At 35.1% G+C, this 19,517-nt stretch overlaps 2 protein-coding genes across 3 annotated transcripts; both read right to left on the bottom strand.

Moving 5' to 3' along the window:
• Positions 1-1,244: 1,244 nt before the first annotated feature.
• LOC105140007 (glutamate receptor 2.8-like) lies at positions 1,245-5,712 on the bottom strand. 2 transcript variants are annotated; one of them, XM_011046663.1, is made up of 6 exons: positions 5,676-5,712; positions 5,328-5,644; positions 3,106-4,445; positions 2,661-2,973; positions 2,151-2,551; positions 1,245-2,059 (listed from the first exon to the last, which is right to left on the bottom strand). In XM_011046663.1, exons 2-6 carry the CDS (start codon positions 5,590-5,592, stop codon positions 1,439-1,441), a joined length of 2,940 nt encoding a protein of 979 aa, XP_011044965.1. In that variant the 5' UTR covers positions 5,593-5,644; positions 5,676-5,712; the 3' UTR covers positions 1,245-1,438. The 2 variants fall into 2 exon arrangements, with proteins under 2 accessions (XP_011044965.1, XP_011044964.1); XM_011046662.1 differs by having other exon boundaries at positions 5,328-5,711.
• Positions 5,713-7,660: 1,948 nt separating this feature from the next.
• Positions 7,661-13,737, bottom strand: LOC105140008 (glutamate receptor 2.8-like). The gene is made up of 5 exons (XM_011046664.1): positions 13,044-13,737; positions 9,513-10,858; positions 9,068-9,380; positions 8,545-8,951; positions 7,661-8,442 (listed from the first exon to the last, which is right to left on the bottom strand). The coding sequence occupies exons 1-5, from the start codon at positions 13,327-13,329 to the stop codon at positions 7,861-7,863; spliced, it is 2,934 nt and encodes a 977-aa protein (XP_011044966.1). The 5' UTR covers positions 13,330-13,737; the 3' UTR covers positions 7,661-7,860.
• Positions 13,738-19,517: the final 5,780 nt, after the last annotated feature.

Below are 19,517 nucleotides of genomic sequence, written 5' to 3'. Positions count from 1 at the left end.
TGACTATTATCCTTGTTATGATAAGCATGATCATTCGTTGAATCCGAATTCTTGATATGAACCAGTATGTATTTTGGATTGACTTATGAATTGATAGCTCCTCATTTGATTGATGTCATGAGTTGAGCCTTGAGATATGAATATGTCTGTTTGATTATGATTGTGAACTTATGGTATGTCAGTCAGAATACTCATGCTAACAGGGTAGTGTTAGTCTTTGTGCACATCGTATCTGAACCCTAGTTGGTCGGGGGAGTCACCAACCTGTGTGGACTGATCATCCCACAGTACGGAGCCTCATGCTCATTGCATTTTGATTTACTGACGAGTTTTACCTTATGATCTTCTTGTTATGGCCAATTTGAGAAACATTTTCATAAGAACCTAAAGCCATACTTGTATATATATATCTCATTGCTGTATTATCCCGTGTGTGTATATTGAACGTTATCTACTCATTGAGTTGTTGAACTCACCCTCTCATTATTTATCCTTTCCAGACTTATAACTTGATAGCGGGTCACTTTTGTTAAACCTTCAGAACCTGCTCTTTTGATTGTAATTTGTATATTTTTCTTTATGTCTAGTTAGTGCTCCAAAACTATGAAATTATATTAACTCTTGTATTAAGACAATTCAATTATATTATGAAGTTGATTTTATTATTAATGTTGCGTTGAACTTTGATTGAGTTTTGAAGGATAAGTTTGTGTGTAAATTTAGGTTCGCATAGGTATGAAAACCTTGGAGGGGAACCTTATCTATGTGCCTATAATGGATCCAGGATTCGGATCGTGACAAAGGGGGCAATTCTACAGCCCACTATCTACAATCGGAAACACAAACCAAAGAGTACAGCACACAGAGATGATATTCGAGAGCAAGTTACCCAAAATTTACCAATACTTTTTTTTTGTACCCTCCTAATTTATGGAAATTATGTTTTTAATCACTATTCATTTTTATTTGAAAAATGAGATATTAAAAATTTTAAATTTTATTTTGATTTCTTATTAATCTTTCAAACAAGGTATTGGAATTAAAATGTTATCCTAATTAATTTTTTCATATCTATTTGAATTCCTACTTTTCAATATTCCTAATAATCAAACAGCATTTAAGTGATTTGATCACCAGGCAAATTTTCGTTATAAATATTTTATTTTCTTGAAGATGCATCACAAATGTCAATTATTCATGCTAGCCGCCACCATAACACATTTACATTGGAATTCATCAAGATCTTGGAGGAGGAAACAATATATATATATATATACAGAAGGAATTCTCCAAATTCGTACAAGTGAGCAGCCCCTTCTGGTCTCTTGTAGGCTTGTTCATTGGATTTTAAGTTATATGGGACAGCAAGTCATATAAGAACGAGAAAAACCGAGAATGTAGCTGTGCCGGACCGTTGTTATCTCAAGGAGTAGGAGTACTAGTAGGAATTAGTCCTCTGATGAAGAATAGAATTGGACCTTTGATCAGTACGCGGAGGGGCCTCATGATTAACCTTAGACTTCTGATTTTCCTTAACAGGCCTCTCTTTATTTGGGTTGGTGAGCTGATCAGCACTTGTTACTTGATGTGCTTGGCTATTTCGACTGGTATCATACCCTGCAGAGGACGGATATCCATGAATTTCAGTGTGAGCTGAATTGCCCGATTGACTTGCCGTGCCCATACTAGGAAGGTGAACCCCATTCACTTCGATATGAGATGTGAAGTCCCTTTGATTGAAAATGCTAAACAAATGTCGAATTTTACTCCATATTGAAGTTGTGGAATCAGAGGGTCTCAAGGCTACTCTCCCCTCCTGATGAACAAACATCGCTATGAAGATAATGAGAGCTAAAAGTGCACCTACTCTAGCAATTAAAAATAATCCCCAGAAACTCTTGATACTAAGGCTATTAGATGAAACGGAAGTGCCAGAATCTGGACAACTAGTTTGATTGGCAAACCATTTATCCTGGATTTCCTTCATCTTATCTCCCTCAATCATATTCAAAATTTCCCTTGATATGTCAGGTACTAGAGGAGAACCTTTAGGGAAGACCTGAAATTCACAACAAAAATGGTTGTATTAAATTATAGACTAATAAGTGATAGAGGGATATGGAAATAGAAAGATGGGAAAGTGAGCTTACAAAGCCAAAACCGCCGGTTTTGAAAGTAGCATCAATCATGGTATATTTGGAGCAATATTTTGACAGAAATGCTTTTATATATGGCACTTCATTAAAAGCAGCAGCAATACCACCATTTCCACTCCCTTTGGAGAAGAGTTCGAGGCATTCTTCCGGAGAACTATACGCAATGAGCTTGGACTTGTCGAACCCCAACCCTAACAAGATTCGTAGAATAAAAGAATCCTTGTGGTAGCCCACATACTCCCCCTTCTTAATGAGCTCATTTACATCAGTAACTTTTAGCTGCTGGACTGTAAGTAGGCTAGATAAACTGGCGGTATAACTCTGTGTGAGGATCAGCACAACAAAACACCATATGATTACCACTACTCTAGACAAGTTGCTAACCACTCTCTCCCCTGTAAATTGATAAAATTAAAGTCAATTAGGTGTTTATATATATATATATATATATATACACACACACACACACACACACAATTGTTTTAACAGGAGAAGAGAAATTACGTTGTGCGAACACCATCGTTGAGAAGGAAAACCAGAAGATAGTGCCAGTTTGATGTGAAGCAGGTCCTCGAAAATCTCCATTTATTCTGTGCTCAAGAACCCAGACAACAAATCCAATGAAAACAAAGAATAAAAGACTGCTCACCCAAAGGTCCCATGTCAAGGGTTTCAAGAAGAACCAAGCATTTTCGATATTGTGGCCTTCTATAGGAACAATAACGGAGACACCGCTTTCCATGAAAGGCAAGGTATAGTCGATGATCAAGGATCTGCTGTAGAGAATGGTAATGTCTCCAACCACAGCATCAAATTTCTGTTGGTTGTAAAATAAAATACATAAGAAAGAATATCTCAAAAAAAAAAAGACTGGCATCAATGTGTATGATAATATTCCAATATCAAAAACATGGAATAAGTACAGAAGAAGATAAAAATTAAGTTCTACCCTTAAGTACACTTGATAGACCAGATCATCGTAAGTTCCAGCAGACTGGCCGTCAAGCTTGGCAAAGGGGACATACTCATAAGGCAAATCATAGGGCAATTTTTTGACGACGGTATCAAAAATATCTATGCAGAATCCAGTGACTATGGTGGTGTTAGAACTAGGATATCTTATGACGTCCACAAACTGTCTTAAGCTAGACTTCACCGGTACTCCTATTCTCAACTTCTTTTCTTTTGTGGGAATCCCCCATCCCTTGGGAACAGCAGTTGTGTCCCCTGGGAAAATTACAGTAGAAATACCGAACACAGAATTCGACTTCGTACCATTACTAGGAACGAATTGTTTCACAAGTCCTTCTTTTGGTGTCCAGAATCCAATCTCTCTCCCTCCAATTCCATTCACATTAACTATACGGAAAGCTGGAGATGGCAACCGCCCATCAACGAAATGGTAATCTCCTGTTAGACCTTTGAAACTAGTGTTTGATAAAGCTTGAAGAAAGCTTGGACCATTGAAAGAGACGCCAAGAGTTGCAAGGTCCGTTGATGAACTGCTAGAAACATTTGCCTTTCGGAAGCCAAAATTTGTAGTTCCAGCTTTCTCAACTGCCAAGGCCAAAGCTGTCGCAGCATCATAGCCCCGAAGTCCGTAAATGTTCAACTCAGCATCAATAATATATGGATTATCTTGTTGGAATTTCCTTTTCCACCGATCTCGAAAATCTTGGAACTCTTTTGTACTTGGAACATAAGGTTTAGCACCCAGTACCCCTTGCATTGTCCCAGTAACAGAAGGATTTTGTGAACTCAACAAATCAGCTGTCAGACCATCAGTCATGATCCAAAAACAACCTTCACTCATCATACCAATCTCTTTTGCCTTGGCGAAAAGCCTAGTGCCAAGAGAGCCATACATGTGCACAATGAAATCTCTAGTTTGCATTCCCATCAGCTTATAAAGCTCCTCAACAATTTCTTCGTCAGTGGCTGGTGGGGGAATTGCACTCCCGGAGGGGACACGAGCATCCACTGCTCGCCAAGCGTCAATTAAATAAGGTATGATTCCCTCTCCATATACGTTGTCCACGTAGATGGGTACTGCTTCTCTCCATTTGAAGGCTTGAACCAATGCACTTATGGCATTCACTTGAGTTGAGTCATTAAGTGTAGCTTGAAAAAAATAGGTGCTCCTAATGGAAGCAAGAGAAGGACTTGTTGCCGAAAACGACATTATGGGCACCCGAGCTTTTTCTCCAAGGTCAATAACAAAGTTGGCTTGCATTGATTTTGTTGGCCCTAAGATTGCTTGGACTTCCACATTTCTTATCAAGTCCAGGCCTGTGTTTTGATAGAGCATAAGAAAAATTAAGAACATGCAATAAACTTTCACAATCAATGGAGATCAATGGGGAAAACCAATGACAAAATGGCAGTTTTGCAGCAGAGAAAGACCGTGCAATTATCAAACTTTCTTAAGAACTCAGTTTCAATTATAAAAAATGGTGGTTTGAGTCTAGTCGATTTACAGTTATGTCTTTGGATCTGTAAGCTATTATCTTTTCCTCTGCCCCCCTCACCACAAATCAAGAAAACACATGAAAACCGAAAATTGTTAGAAGATGATATGGTAGTTTAGGAGGTAGTTTAAAGGCGTTAATGATTAAGGATTGAAATGAAAATAGTTTGATAGTTAAGATGTTTAGTTGTTGTGGTTTGGTCAAAGTACTTAGTTTATAGTTTGGATTATTTGGAAATGCTTGAAGAATGTGGGACAACCAAAGCAAAACTTCGTCAATAGAAATTACAACATACTAGGCAGCAGAGGAGAGTTTTAAGACTTGGATTTTAAGATTACCATAGTTATTTTGGCTTGGTTTATAAATGATGGTTGCGTGGCTATTTATAGCCTTCTTAACCGACCTAAATGTAACAATCTAGACAAAGTTTACTATAGCACACCATACAATTTGCTGAAAATTTTGCCTTTCCTATAACAATTCTAGAGTACTTTGAATTGTGGACTAGAAGTCTTTCTCTGACTTTCCTAGAATTATCCTAACTTAGCTTTGCACTTACTTGTAGTTTGCTTACAATAGCACTCCATGCAATTTGCTGAAAAGATCTTGATTATTTGCTACGTAATAAGAAGTATGGTAATTCATGATTGGAGCATACTGATGATAACATCAAGTTTTAAAGGGTAAGAGTGAGAGAGGGAACCTGCTGCAGCTGCTCCAACAACAGCTTTCATGGAGTCCCTGGTGTTGAGGACTAGTCTGGTTTTGTAGTCACCATGAGTGGCATAAAAGTCTGAGAGGGCCATTTCGATGCAGCTCAACGCAATTCTGCCATCTAAATCACTGTCCAGATCAAGAACCACACCAACATTCACTGGGATAAATTTGTTTTCAGCCATTCCCATTGCTGTGAACAAAATCGTTACACAAAAAAAGGAGAGAACAGCCTTTGAATGGTTTTTCTTCATCTTATTTTCCACCTATGGTCGTGCTGACTCTGGCTTAGCTAATATTTTTTATTTAAGCTTTGAAGGAAAGATCCCTTATTTATAAAGCTGTGGACCTTAAAAAGTGTAGTTTCCTCACTGCTAGGATATTCATGATTTGGAAGAGTCGAAGCAAACCATTTTAATAAATTGTTCACTACAAGACGTGGACCTGAGGCCAGACAATATTGTACATTGATAAAAAGGAATCTTCCAGAGTTTAGCAGACTTGTTTTTTTTTTAGAATAATAATTGAATTTGTGTTATTTATTTATGATTAAAAAAGTATTAAGTTAATTTTATTTTTTTATAGAAATATATTAAAATAACATATTTTTTATTTTTTAAAATTAACTTTTAATATTAAAACGATAATTTTAAAAAATAAATTTTAACAAATCTGTCATTTCGGCACCCCCAAACTAGAGCCAGCTAAGAATTAAGACTTACTAAAAGCACATGGAACAGCGACGAAGGACCATTCCTAGACCAAGTCAATGTTTGTTTTCACACTACACCTTATTTTTAAAACTTTATTTTTAAATTATTTTAATGTATTAATATAAAAAATAAATTTTAAAAAATAAAAAAAATATTATTTAATATATCCTTAAATAAAAAATAGTTAATGTAATTCCAAGAATTACAAAATGTTTTAATAAAAAATAGCTATCAACCACAGTCCCATAAAAAAAAATGAAAACAAAAAATTCCTTGACTCTTCACCTAACCAGTAAGACAACCTTAAAAATTAAATTACATATATACCCTTTCCCACTCCACCCTCCCCCAGAGGAGAACCAGTAGCGCCAGATCCTCCAGCCATGCCACACTCTTCCTCCGCACCATAAAGCCAACGCCAAACCCCAGCTGATAACCCATAGATGCTCTGTCCCCTTCTTCCTCCTTTCAAACCGACAGACAGCCCACAAACTATCCGATCACTTCCCAAATTCAAACACCAGATCCCCTCACCGGTACTAGCAGCAGAACCGTGAAAACCCGGTCGTGCCACTTTCCTTGACGCTGTGAAATAACCCTGTATTGCCTCTCTTTTGTCCCTCACTAACAGATTATAGGAAACCCGCAACAGATCCAAACTTCCCTCTCATCACAAGCAACAAAAAACAGAAATTGCAACCCCATTCTCACCCAAAAAAGAAGAACCGCTGGCAGCTGAGTGGAGGAAAGTCGCCTCCGAATATATGACCACTGTTATGCATCTCTTTTTTACTTACCCACAGACCCATCATCGAAACCCCAGTGGCATACTAACGGTTACCTCAGACCATCCCTCTGACAACCCCCAAAAACTGATGTCTCCCCCTTCTCTCTCATGGTCTCCGCTGGAAATTCCTAGGCCGATCTGTTGTGGCACTTCAGTTGATACAAGCCTTCAATTCTTGATTTGGGAGTCAGTAAAAAAAGATTAGGTTGCTAAGACAAGAACATGCGGCAGCTGCTCTGACAACATCTCTCTTGGAGTCCCTAGTGGTGAGGATCATCCTGGTTTTTTAGTCACCGTGAGTGGCATTTAGAAGTCTGAGAGGGTCATATTAATGCAACTCAAAGCAATAGTGACATCAAAACATTCCAAGTCTAGAACCACACCAACGTTCACTCCAACATATGCTGTTGAGTTTTGGGCCAACCCCATTTCCATGAACAATATCTTTAAAGAAAGGAACAAGAAGATCAGAGCATGCTTTGAAGGGTACCTTTTCTTCATCCTTTAACTTGTTTCCAAACAATTTGATAAAAATCCTGACAAAAACTTGAAGATGGTTGGAAATATGAGGGGGGTTTCTTTAAAACACGGTAACTTAATTTTGGATAATGCTTTTGTTTTCGTTTTCATAACATAATTTCTCTGGAAATTCTCTGGAATTTATGTTGCCGCAAACAAGGTATGCAACTGCTTGCATTCCGACAATATCTTGGGAAATTGCTGAAGAAAATCTATAATTTGTGATAATAATTTACTAATTCTGAAGCTCAGTTTAATCCTACCTAGCTATAAATATGTTATATATAGTAATTCAATATTTATAATTTGAAGTTCGAGCGTCACAAACGAGGAAATCAAACAGAGCAATATATATTCTATAGTATTGCCTCCTGCATGTTCCTTTGGACTTTCCCATGAATTGCCAGGCCTCTGATGGCCTCCAATTATATTACAATGCTACAACTACATCTACAGGTTTATAAGTTTCCCAGAGTCAAACTGTCAATGTTATCATCTGAAAGTCAATTGTGATCATGTTCTACTTCAAAAGCTGCTAGTCTTTCTTGATATGGGTTTGTAAGTTGATCAATATTTATTACTACCTCTTGAGATGTTTGCCTATCTGGACGGTAATCAACAAGCTCTGTAGAAGACTGATCTCCATCTCCAGGGAAATAAGTAGTTTGAACTGAAGAGGCCGATGGGCCCATACTAGGCAGACTAGTGCCTTTGCTGTCATTCAGCCCACATTTTCTGAAAGTATGGGATTTTAAGTCCCTCTGAATGAAAATCCTGAAGAAATTGCCGACTTTATTCCTTATGGAAATTCTGGAATTTAAAAGCCTCGACATTTTCCGTTCTTTGTAGACAAACATGAACACGAATATGATGAGAGCTAAGAGGGATGCTACTCCAGCAATTAAAAATAAGCCCCAGAAACTCTTGAGACTAAGGCTGTTAGATGTAACCGAGGTGCTGGAATCTGGACAATTGCTTTGGTTTCCAAACCAAGCATTCTCAATTTCCTTCATTTTATCTCCCTCTGTCATGTTTAGAACTGCCCTTGATACATCTGGGACCAGAGGAGAACCTTTAGGGAAAGCCTGAAAATCACAATACAAAGCAGCAAGCCAGTCTTTATCAGGGTTGACAAGCTTTGCACTTACAATACATAAAGAGAAATGGAGAGGGGTGAATGAACTTACAAATCCGAAACCGTCTGTTTTAAATGTAGGATCAATCATGGCATATTTAGAGCAATAGTTTGACAGAAAGAGCCTCATATATGGTACTTCATCAAAAGCAGCAGCAATACCACCATTTCCACTTCCTTTTGATAAAAAGTCATCACATTGTTCTGTGGAATTATACACAATGAGCTTGGACTCGTCGAAACCCAAGTCTAATAGGATTCCCAGAACAAAAGAACCCTCCTGGTAGCCTACATACGCCCCCTTCTTAATGAGCTCATGTACATCAGTAACTGTAGGCCGCAGCTGCTGGACTGTGAGTAAACTTGTTAGACTGGCGGTGTAGCTTTGTGTGAGAATCAGCACAACAAAACACCATATGATTACCACTGCTCTAGACAAGTTGCTAACAACTATCTCCCCTGCAATCATAGTTGAAAAAAATACAGATGAAGTCAATTTGGTGTTTGAGACACTAAAACAAATATGGTAAACAAAAGAAGAAAAATTTCAAAAGTGAAAGGGAAAAGAAAATTACTTTGTGCAAAAACCATGGTTGAGAAAGAAAACCAGAAGCTAGTGCCGGCTTGATGTAAAGCAGGCCCTCTAAAATCTTCATTGATTCTGTGTTCAAGAACCCAGATCACAAATCCAATGAAAATAAAAAAACAAAAACTTGTCACCCAGAGATCCCATGTCAGAGGCCTCAAGAAAACCCATGCATTTTTGCTGTTGCTGTCCACAATAGGGACGATCATGGAGACACCACTTTCAGTGTAAGGCAAAGTAAAATCAACATACTGGGATCTGTTGAAAACAATAGTTGTATCTCCAACTACAGCATCAAAATTCTGTTGATAGCAAGCAAAAGAAACAACATATCAATAAAAATTAGATTTGCATGCATGAATGTGTCTCAAATCTTGTTTCAGATATAAAACTGAATGTGATCAAGTATAGGAAAAGGTTGGTGAAAGTTTTACCTTCAAGTACACTTGATATATCAGATCATTGTAAGTTCCAGCTGTCTCGCCGTCAGGCTTGGCAAAGGGGATGTACTCGTAAGGCAAAGCATAAGGCAATGCTTTGACAACAGAATCAAAAACATCTATGCTGTAGCCAGTGACGGTTTTGGTGTTAGAACTAGGATCTCTTGTTACTTTCACAAACTCACTGAAACCATTCTTCACAGGCACTCCTATTCTCAACTTCTTCCCATTCGTTGGGATCTCCCAACCCTTGGGAACAGAAGTTGTATCACCCGGCCAAATGATAGTTGAAAGATCGGAGTTAGAACCTGAGGACGCAGTCATATTATTTGCTGAGTTCAATGTTTTGACAATCCCTTTGGTTGATGTCCAGAATCCTATCTCTCTTCCCCCATTGCCATTCACATTTATTATCTGGAAAGCTGATGACTGTAACTGTCCATTATCGAAAAGGTAATCTCCTGTAAGACCTTTGAAAGTAATGTTTGATAAAGCTTGAACGAGGTTTGGACCGTTTAAAGACACCCCAAGAGTTGCAAGATCTGTGGATGAATTGCTAGAATCGTTTGCCTTTTGGAAGCCTAAATTTGCAGTTCCAGCTTTCTCAACTGCCAAGGCCAAAGCTGTTGCTGCATCATATGCCCATAAGCCAAAAATATTCAATTCAGCATCAACAATATCTGGATTATCTTGTTGGAATTTTCTTTTCCACAGAATTCGAAAAGTTTCGAGATCTTTTGTTCTTGGCACATAAGGTTTCACACCCAATGTACCTTGCATTGTACTAGTGACAGAAGCATTTGGTGAACTCGAAAATGCAGCTGTTAGACCATCAGTCATGATCCAAACATAGCCTTCACTCACCATGCCAATCTCTTTTGCTTTGGCAAAAACCCGAGAGCCAAGAGATGGAAACATGTGCACAATGAAAACTCTAGTTTGCATTGTCATCAACTTGTAAAGCTCTGAAACAATTTGATCATCAGTGGCTGATGGAGAAATGACACTCCGGTACGGTACACGAGCATCAACTGCTTGCAGAGCATCAGTTAAATAAGGTATCACTCCCTCTCCATATTCATTGTCAATGTAGATGGGTACTGCTTCTCTCCATCCAAAGGCTTGAACTAATGCACTTATGGCTTTCACCTGAGTTGAGTCATTTTGGGTAGCTCGGAAGAAGAAGGGACTCCTGACGGAAGTGAGCGAAGGACTTGATGCAGAAAATGATATAACGGCCACCTGAGCTTTTTCTCCGAGTTCAATAACAAAATTGGCTTGCTTTGACGTTGTGGGGCCTATGATTGCTTGCACTTCAACATTTTTTATCAGGTCCAGGGCTGTACTTGTAAAAGGATTAAGAAAACAATTACTCGTATAGATTTAAAAAAAGATTTAGTCATATTAAATCAAGTTAGTAGCTTAAAAGTATGATAATGAGAGATTTAACAGTTATATCAAACTTGAATTTTTTTTAGGTGATCCTACAAGCATTTTTTCTACATGAAATTATTTTGTTTTTTATCAAACCATTTGATCTTCCAAAATTAGGCTTGGAAATTGCTATTTAAACTAATTTTGTTATTTTTCCTATGATTTTTTGGATTTATTTATTTATTTATTTTGTTTTAATTTTTGATACCTTTAAACTTGAAGTTGTTTCCTGGACTAATATTGTTATTTCCCCATGATTTTGTGGATTTATTATTTATTTATTTTCATTTTTTATACCTTTCGAATAGAGATAAGTTTTCTGATCCATTTAAAAGGAGGGTCACCATATATTTATTTTTCAGGGAATAAAATTGTGAATTAAAGGTTTATATTTTCAACCCTTTATACTCATTAGAACTTTTATGTTTTTGGTGCTATTTTTGCCTTATTACCTTCCACCTGCATCAATATATTTGAGATAAAAATTAAAAATTTAAGAGTTTATTCCTTACAGTTTTGTTGTGTGTTATTTTAAGGATTTTAAGAAATAATAAACCTTGTTTCTTGCTGTATCCAGCATCGCTAATCCATTACTGTATCATGTCCACTGATCTCAATCCCAGCTGCACTAGTTCTTACTGATTTCCCTTCTCGTACTATCACTTCAAATTCTAGAATAATAAATTCTAGAATAATATGAATCTAAGTTTTTCTCCCTTTCACTCACTAATAATTTTGCTCAAATAATTAAGATTTGGCGTAGCATTTGAGTATGTAGTTATTGATGGGTACAGCACTCCAAAACAGCGCACAACCTCTAGTAGGTCAGCGTTGCTGCCGACAACAATTAGCAAAATAATTTATTAAATGAGTTAGTAAATCCTAAATTATTATCCGAGCAAAAGCTAAACAAGTGGCTTCTATGGCACGGAGTGTACAATAGCTCGGTAGCTTTTAGAAGTCATAACATATTAATAATTTTATAAAAAATAAACTAAAATAAATTATTAAATTTAATTTTTAATTAATTTAATATAAAAAATAAAATTAAAAAAATTAATTAAAAAAAAACTCAAGTCAATCGAGTTAACTTGTTAAACTCATGACGCGAATCATCAGATTAGAATAGCATTATAAAAACTAAATTGAAAAAAATTATGAAGTTTAATATCTAGTAAAACTAAAGATGAAATTAAAATTAAAAAGTTGATTAAAGAAAAACACAAAGAATGACACAAATCAAATTGGATTAACCCATCTAATTCATAACACGATTTAGAAAACAGGAATAACCTCATAAAAAGTAAACCAAAATAAACTATAAAATTTAATTTTCAATTAATCTAATATTAAAGGATAAAATTTAAAAAGAAAAGAGTCAATTAGAAAAAGAAAAAAAAATCAAGTCAACCGAGTTACTTGTCAAACTCGTAGTCCAGATTATGAGATTTGTATAACTTCATAAAAAAATAAATTAAAACAAATTATAAAGTATAATTTTTAATAAACCTATTATTGAAAAGTAAAATTAAAATTAAAAAATTAAAATAGATTAGATTAAAAAAACACTATTATAATAAATAATATTTTATGAGAAAGAGTATAGTAAAATTTCTTTCTCTTTTAGTTTTTTTAATGTTTTTCACGTTTAATAATATAATAATAATTATGAGATGACATAATTAACAAAACATCAATTAATAAAATTATGTGGAAAAATATAATGATATATAATAATTTTATTAGCTTGGTCCATAATCATATATAGTGAAATAAGGCTTAATTAGATAACAAGCATTAAATCTTTATGTGTTGATTGAGGAGGTGATGAATTTGCTCTCCTCGATATCATTTTTATTTTTTATATAATAATCTAGATGTACTATTAAAACAGCACCATTCAGGTTCACGATATCATTTTAGATTTAATGAGAGATTGTGATATAGAAGTTTTTTATGAATCATTGGTATAAAATTTAACGGGAGGAGGGTTTTAACCTTAGTGCATACATAAAACATAGTTTGAGCAATGATTTATAACTGAAGCAAGCTGACTAAAGAATCAAGAAAGAGGAGGGAGAGAGAGGGAACCTGCAGCAGCTGCACCAGCAACATCGTGCTTGGAGTCCCTGGTGATGAGGACCAGCCTGGTTTTGTAATCACCATGAGTATCATAGAAGTCTGAGAGGGACATATTGATGCAACTCAACCCAATCTTGCCATCCAAGTCATTGTCCAAGTCAAGAACCACACCTACATTCACTGGGATTATAGATGTTGAGTTCTTGGCCATTCCCATTTCAAAGAAGAAAATCTTCAAATAAAGAAGGGAAAAGAAAGAGAGAGCAGTCTTTGAAGGGTGCTTTTTCGTGATCATATTGTTGTCTACTTGTGGTTCAGGTGATTCCAGTTAATTTGTTGGTTTAAGCTTGAAAGAACTCTCTCTTATTTATATAAGGCTGTGGCCTGTAGGGTACTTCAAACATGTGGATCCTTAAAGCCTGGAAGAAGATCTCAGAATAGGGGTTGGAGAGGGCCCAACCATTAATTTATGCTTTGAAAAACAGGAGAGGTTTACTGAGTTTTGTTGCAAGGAAATTTCATGCTTTGAAATTTCCTTGAAAACTATCCCTCCCCTCATGAATTATGATGTAAAAGAAGTCCAAAACATGGAAGGATGTTGGGATATGGTTAAGTAAATTAGATTTAGAAAAATATCAAATAATTGCTTAACATATATAGCTCCTAAAACATTGGAAGCAAATCACACTTCATAGGAAAAGAGATTGAGAGGACAGGAGGAACAAAAGGTCATTTCCCTTTGCTTATCGTTCTTGCTATACATGTCAAGATGACAAGTATTTGTATGACTTTTCCCCCTGGCTTGTCTGCTGCTACTGATCAAATATCTTCCTCGTCTCTGATTTCACTATCGGTTACCTTGACTAATTAAATCAATGGACGTATGGTTGCTTCATACTTGTTAGACTTTTTGAAGTGTTTGCTTAAATGATAAATATTTTTGCTTTCAGGATTATTATTTTAAATGAATACTTCAATCCGACTGTGAATAATTTATTTAAAACTCGATTGAGAGGGGGAGCTGATAGAGAGTGCCCTAATCATACTTACAACAACAAAACAAAGAAAGAAAGGTATCCGATTTAATTCCTTATTGCAGTCAAACAATAGCTTTTATGGGAAAATCTAATTCAATAAATTAATTATCATCCCATTAAGTCTCAATCCTATTATATTATTTTATGCTTAAAAAACACTAATGTGTTGTGTAGCATACATTTTCTCCCTTACATCATCATATTGTTTTGGATCTTTTCGAATTTTTTCTTGTCAAATAAGCATCAAACAGTGCACGCTTGATTTTCTTCAATTCAAGACAAGATTTGTATATGTAATTAGTCGCCTATTAAACTTACTTGGATAATGACTAGCATCCTTTCGACGAAGCATCCTTTGTCATGTCACAAATTTGTTTTCAACACACAGCGCCATCTCATATCAAGTTTAAGGTGTCTCCTATATCACATCGATTGTTCTTTAAGTGTTTTTTTTTAGAATTGTATTAAAATAATATTTTTTATTTTTTTAAAAGAAGTATTTTTGATATCAACACATTAAAATGATATAAAAATATAAAAAATTTAATTTGTTTCAAAAATATTTTTAAAACATAATATAAATGGGTTTATACTATCACCTACTTAAGATATTGAAATGCTTCATATAAGCTCATATTAAGAACTTGCAAACGAGTTTTTAGTGTGTGTATTTGGACGCAACTCACAAGTGGGTATCCATTATGGCTATTTTCAAGAGCCAAACCACTAGGAAGAGTCCACCAACTCGAAGTCCCTAGTCAATTACACAATTACATGTGGGTTGGGAAATTCAAGTGGTGGGATTCAAACTAGGATGTCATCTCCCCTTGGTTGACTCTTTACCAATTGAGCTACTAGCTCACTTGTAGTTTAACTGACATCCATTTCTCCTTTCTATCACGAGAGACTTGGGGTTCAAGTGTGTAAGAAAACAATTAAGACAAAAAAAATGGGATAATTTGTATTTTTATCTCAACTCAACTCAAGTTTAGTAGATAGAGTTTTAAAATATTATCATCTAGCTCTCTTCTTTTCTTCCTACTTATTATGATCTATACCGATTTACATAAAGAAATTTTTATTTTTAAGCTTTAATTTAATTCAAGAAAAGTTGAAGAAGCAAGTAAGTAGTTCCATCTTATATTATTTTTTATTATGATTTATTTATAGAAGGATTAAAGAAGATATTAGGATTTTGTTATGATTTTGATGATGTGTTATAGGTTAAGAAATTTATTTCAACTTTGATGGAAAATATGGACATAATGCTCTGGAGGTTGAGGATTAAAAATTTAATTTTAGTCCTTCATTTATGAAAAAAAATTTAGTCCCTAAACTTTGTAAAATTATAATTTGAGCCTTGAAATGTATTTTGGAATTCTAGGTAGTATTCTTATTAGGTTAGGGGTGATGACTCTCATTTTAATAATTGATATATGTAATTTATAGTTTAGTCCCTCAATGTTGGAAATTTATAGTTTAGTCCCTAAAATTTCAAAAATTTGCAATTTGGTCCCTAGAACGTAAATTGAGATTTTGTGCTTGAACTTTGAAAAATTTATAATTTGATCCCTAGAATGTAAATTTAGATTCTGGATCGAGTTAAGGATAGATTATGGGTGAAATTTCAATATGATTATGTATTTATAGTTTGGTCCTCCAATCTTGGTAAAATCACGTTTTGATCCCTGTTTTTTGGAAATTTGTCATTTTAATCTCTAAACATATAGACTAAACCTAATTTTCTTATATGCATTAGAATCTTTTATTTGTGTTGTTTTTTAGTTTATTATGTATTTTTGTTGTAAGTTCTAACGATTTCCATAGAATTTTCAGATTTTTTATCTGATATTCCTTTTACTTCTATATTTTTTTGGGTGAGTAGGATAATATTTAATAGACATGTAATATAAATAAATTATGTATGTTGATTATATGATGAGTGTGGATGATATTCTTGAATATCTATATATATGTTAATTTATTTTTCAAGTACTTATTAGTTTCTTGAATGTGTATTTGCATTAAATTATATTTGATATAATATTCAGTTGCTTTGATAATTATATGAATATCTATTATGTCTGGATATCGAACTTGTCAATAACTTCATACTAACATAGTGTAGTTAATCTTTGTGTATACCATATCTGTATTCTGAGCTAGTGAGAGAGCCACCAGTCTGTTCATGTCTAATTATCCCAAAATGGTCACCTTTGGTATTATTGGATCATCTTCAAGTGTCATTGGATCATCTTTGAGTATCATCGGATCTCTGATATGTATTCCACTACTATATGTTAATATACCTAATATATATATTTATATCAAGATATGTACGACTTACAAATTATTAATATTTAAGATGTATATTAAATGTTATTTCCTCACTGAATTAATTGAACTCACCCCTCATTTTATATTATTTTCATGTTCTTAGTTTATGTTAGCAGGTTGATCTTGTTATTTGTTCCTTCTTCTTCACTTTTGTTTGGAATGTCTTGTTTGTTTCTGCGAGGTTTACTTTTAATTTGTCTTAGGGTGCTCCATCATTACACTATTTTATTTAAATTTTGGGTTTTATATAATGTAACATGTATTATAAACTTTGTTTTGCTTTTATCTAATAAAGAGATGTTTTAAAAGTTTATAAAATGCTGTGAATTTTGTATAATTTGTTTTATGATATGTGTGTTCTAAAGCTTAGCATAGATGTGGTGTTTTGCTGGAACCGCTCTTGCATTGCCGATCATAGACCCGGGATTCGGGTCATAACAATTAATTATGCCTAGTAAATTAGAGTGGTTAGTTTATGATTTTTCCTTTTGTGTTGAACCATTGAAATTACAATCATAATTATCAACTATTCTAAGGGACATTTTAGGAAGGAATATACAATATAAAATATGCCATTTTTTTTATACTTTAATAGAAATTAAGAATGAAAAAAATTGTGAATGATTGACGCCTAATCTCCAACTAATAATAGAGTTATTGCCATAGACTCAATTTTTTTGAAGTAACACCAAATAAATGGCTACTAGATGATTGATCTATGCTGCACTAGTCAAGTAAAATTTTTTGCTACTAGATGATTGATCTATGCTGCACTATGAGTCAAGTAAAATTTTTCTTGAATGTAAAAACAAAGCGACATGTATAATTCACCCCTTGCTCCGATAAGGTTAATTTTTGCACTGTTGAGTTCATATTAAATAACCAAACTCTATACTATGGAATGATCAAAATGTATTTTTGATAACTTTAAAAATTCAGATATATTTAAAAAACTCTTCTGTTTTTTATACCAATTATTACTGAAAGAGACCACTGATGGTGGTTTTGAAACACTCAAGGAAGATACAACAATTTGTATTATTTCATAAACAACAAGCTTACATAAATTGCAAGCTCTTCATCACTCACTTTCTCTTTCTCCCTAGTGTTTCTCTGTTTTATTTCTTACACTCAATAACATAGACTTAGTTGTCTATTTATACATAAAATGAAAGTGTAAAAAATTAGATTTTAAATGTGAATATAAATGACTGGTGGTAATGTGAAGGTTCCTTGCAACTATGGTTAGCGGCAACCATCCTTGTCTTTCTAGAGTGGAGGTTGAGTGATGTAAAGCCACCTGGTTCAACCTCTCGTTGAGCTTAGCAGGAAATAATTAACAGTACAGAATCTCTCTGTATAGGGAATCGCTCCGAGTTCTATTATATAGAATGGTTTCAAAAGAAAACAATGATATCCCTTTTGTTCTGTTCTTCCCTTTTTAAATACTCTCTAAGAATTATAATTCAATACGTAAACTTAATCTAATCCTAATTTGTCTAGGAACTAACATTACGGCTAACTAGGATAAACTCTACAGCTAATAAGTTTATAACATAATCAGGTTTTCCTTATTTTGCAAGTCTTCTATGTCTGGTAGACTTGTGGTTTAAGCTTCCTGTTCCTTTACTTCCTGAATTGCATCATTTGCTGGCTCTCTTGAAGAACTTGACTCTAGCAAGTTATGATTCACATATGCGGTAAATAATTCAGGATGTAGTTGCTGGAGTGCAGTGCCTTTGATCCAAGTTGAATCAAAAGTGGATCTGTGCTTCCAGTGGACTAGGAATTTGTAGTATCCCCCACGACGTGTGGAGACGAATTGGTGATCAATGATGGCGGCAATCTCATTTTTAGGGGCGGTGGCTGCTGGAATTTTTGGAATGGAGGCTGGCATGTCCTTTGTCTGTGAGCTTCCGACTGCATCAGTTGTATCCCCTTTAAATGTTGTAATGTCCTCAATATTAAAAATGGGTGAAATACCAAAGTCAGAAGGGAGGTCTATAACATATGCATTACTACCCAACTTCTTAATAACTTGAAAGGGACAAGCACGTCGTGCATGTTACTTGGTGAAACTTCCTGAAGGAAAACGTTCTGGCTTTAGACGAACAAGGACCATATCACCATTGTTAAACTGTTTATCCTTGCGTCTAGCATAAGTAGAGGCTGCATATGATTCTATGTTAAGGGATAAACGTCTTTTTACTTCGGCGTGGACATCTCTCATATATTCTGAAAAATCAAGGCCAGCTGCACTTGGTCTAGGAGGTGATGGTAGTGGCTGAAGGTCTAGGGGAGTATAAGGACGCTTGTCATATACTACTTCGAAAGGTGTGTGCCCTGTAGACCTATTGACAGAGTTGTTGATTGCGAACTCTGCTTGTGGCAGTATAATGTCCCAACTGGTGGTATGATCAGCGATGAGACACCGTAGTAAATTGCCTAGGCTTCGATTGATGACCTCTATCTGACCGTCGGTTTGGGGGTGGAATGCACTAGAAAATATTAATTTTGTCCCTAATTTTGTCCATAAGGTTTTCCAAAAATAACCAACAAATTTGATGGAATGCACTAGAAAATATTAATTTTGTCCCTAATTTTGTCCATAAGGTTTTCCAAAAATAACTAACAAATTTGACGTCCCTATCAGACACAATAGAGAGTGGTGCCCCATGTAACCAGACTACTTCTTATAGAAACACCATAGCTACCTTAGAGGCGTCAAAGGTTTTATTGCAAGGGATAAAATGAGCCATTTTTTAGAATCGATCAACTACTACCATGATGGAATCATGTTGTCGAGCAGTCCTGGGTAGTCCCAGTACGAAATCCATGCTAATGTGTTGCCATGGTTGATCAGGAATTGGAAGGGGTGTGTAGAGTCTGGCTTGTTGTTTAGTTCCTTTGTTTAGTTAACAGATCCTACACTGATCTACCACTTTATGCACATCTTTACGCATTCGAGGCCAATAGAACCGGTCGGCGGTTATAGCATAAGTTTTGTCATGGCCAAAATGCCCAGCCAAGCCTCCACCGTGGAGTTCTGTGATGATAAACTCCCTGAGGGACCCCTTTGGAATGCACAGCCTGGTGCCATAAAATAGAT

The sequence above is a fragment of the Populus euphratica genome, unplaced genomic scaffold (assembly GCF_000495115.2).
Source record: "Populus euphratica unplaced genomic scaffold, PopEup_1.0 scaffold100.1, whole genome shotgun sequence".
NCBI lineage: Eukaryota > Viridiplantae > Streptophyta > Magnoliopsida > Malpighiales > Salicaceae > Populus > Populus euphratica.
The sequence above is the reverse complement of the archived record's forward strand: the minus strand, read 5'-3'. Positions and strand labels throughout refer to the sequence as shown.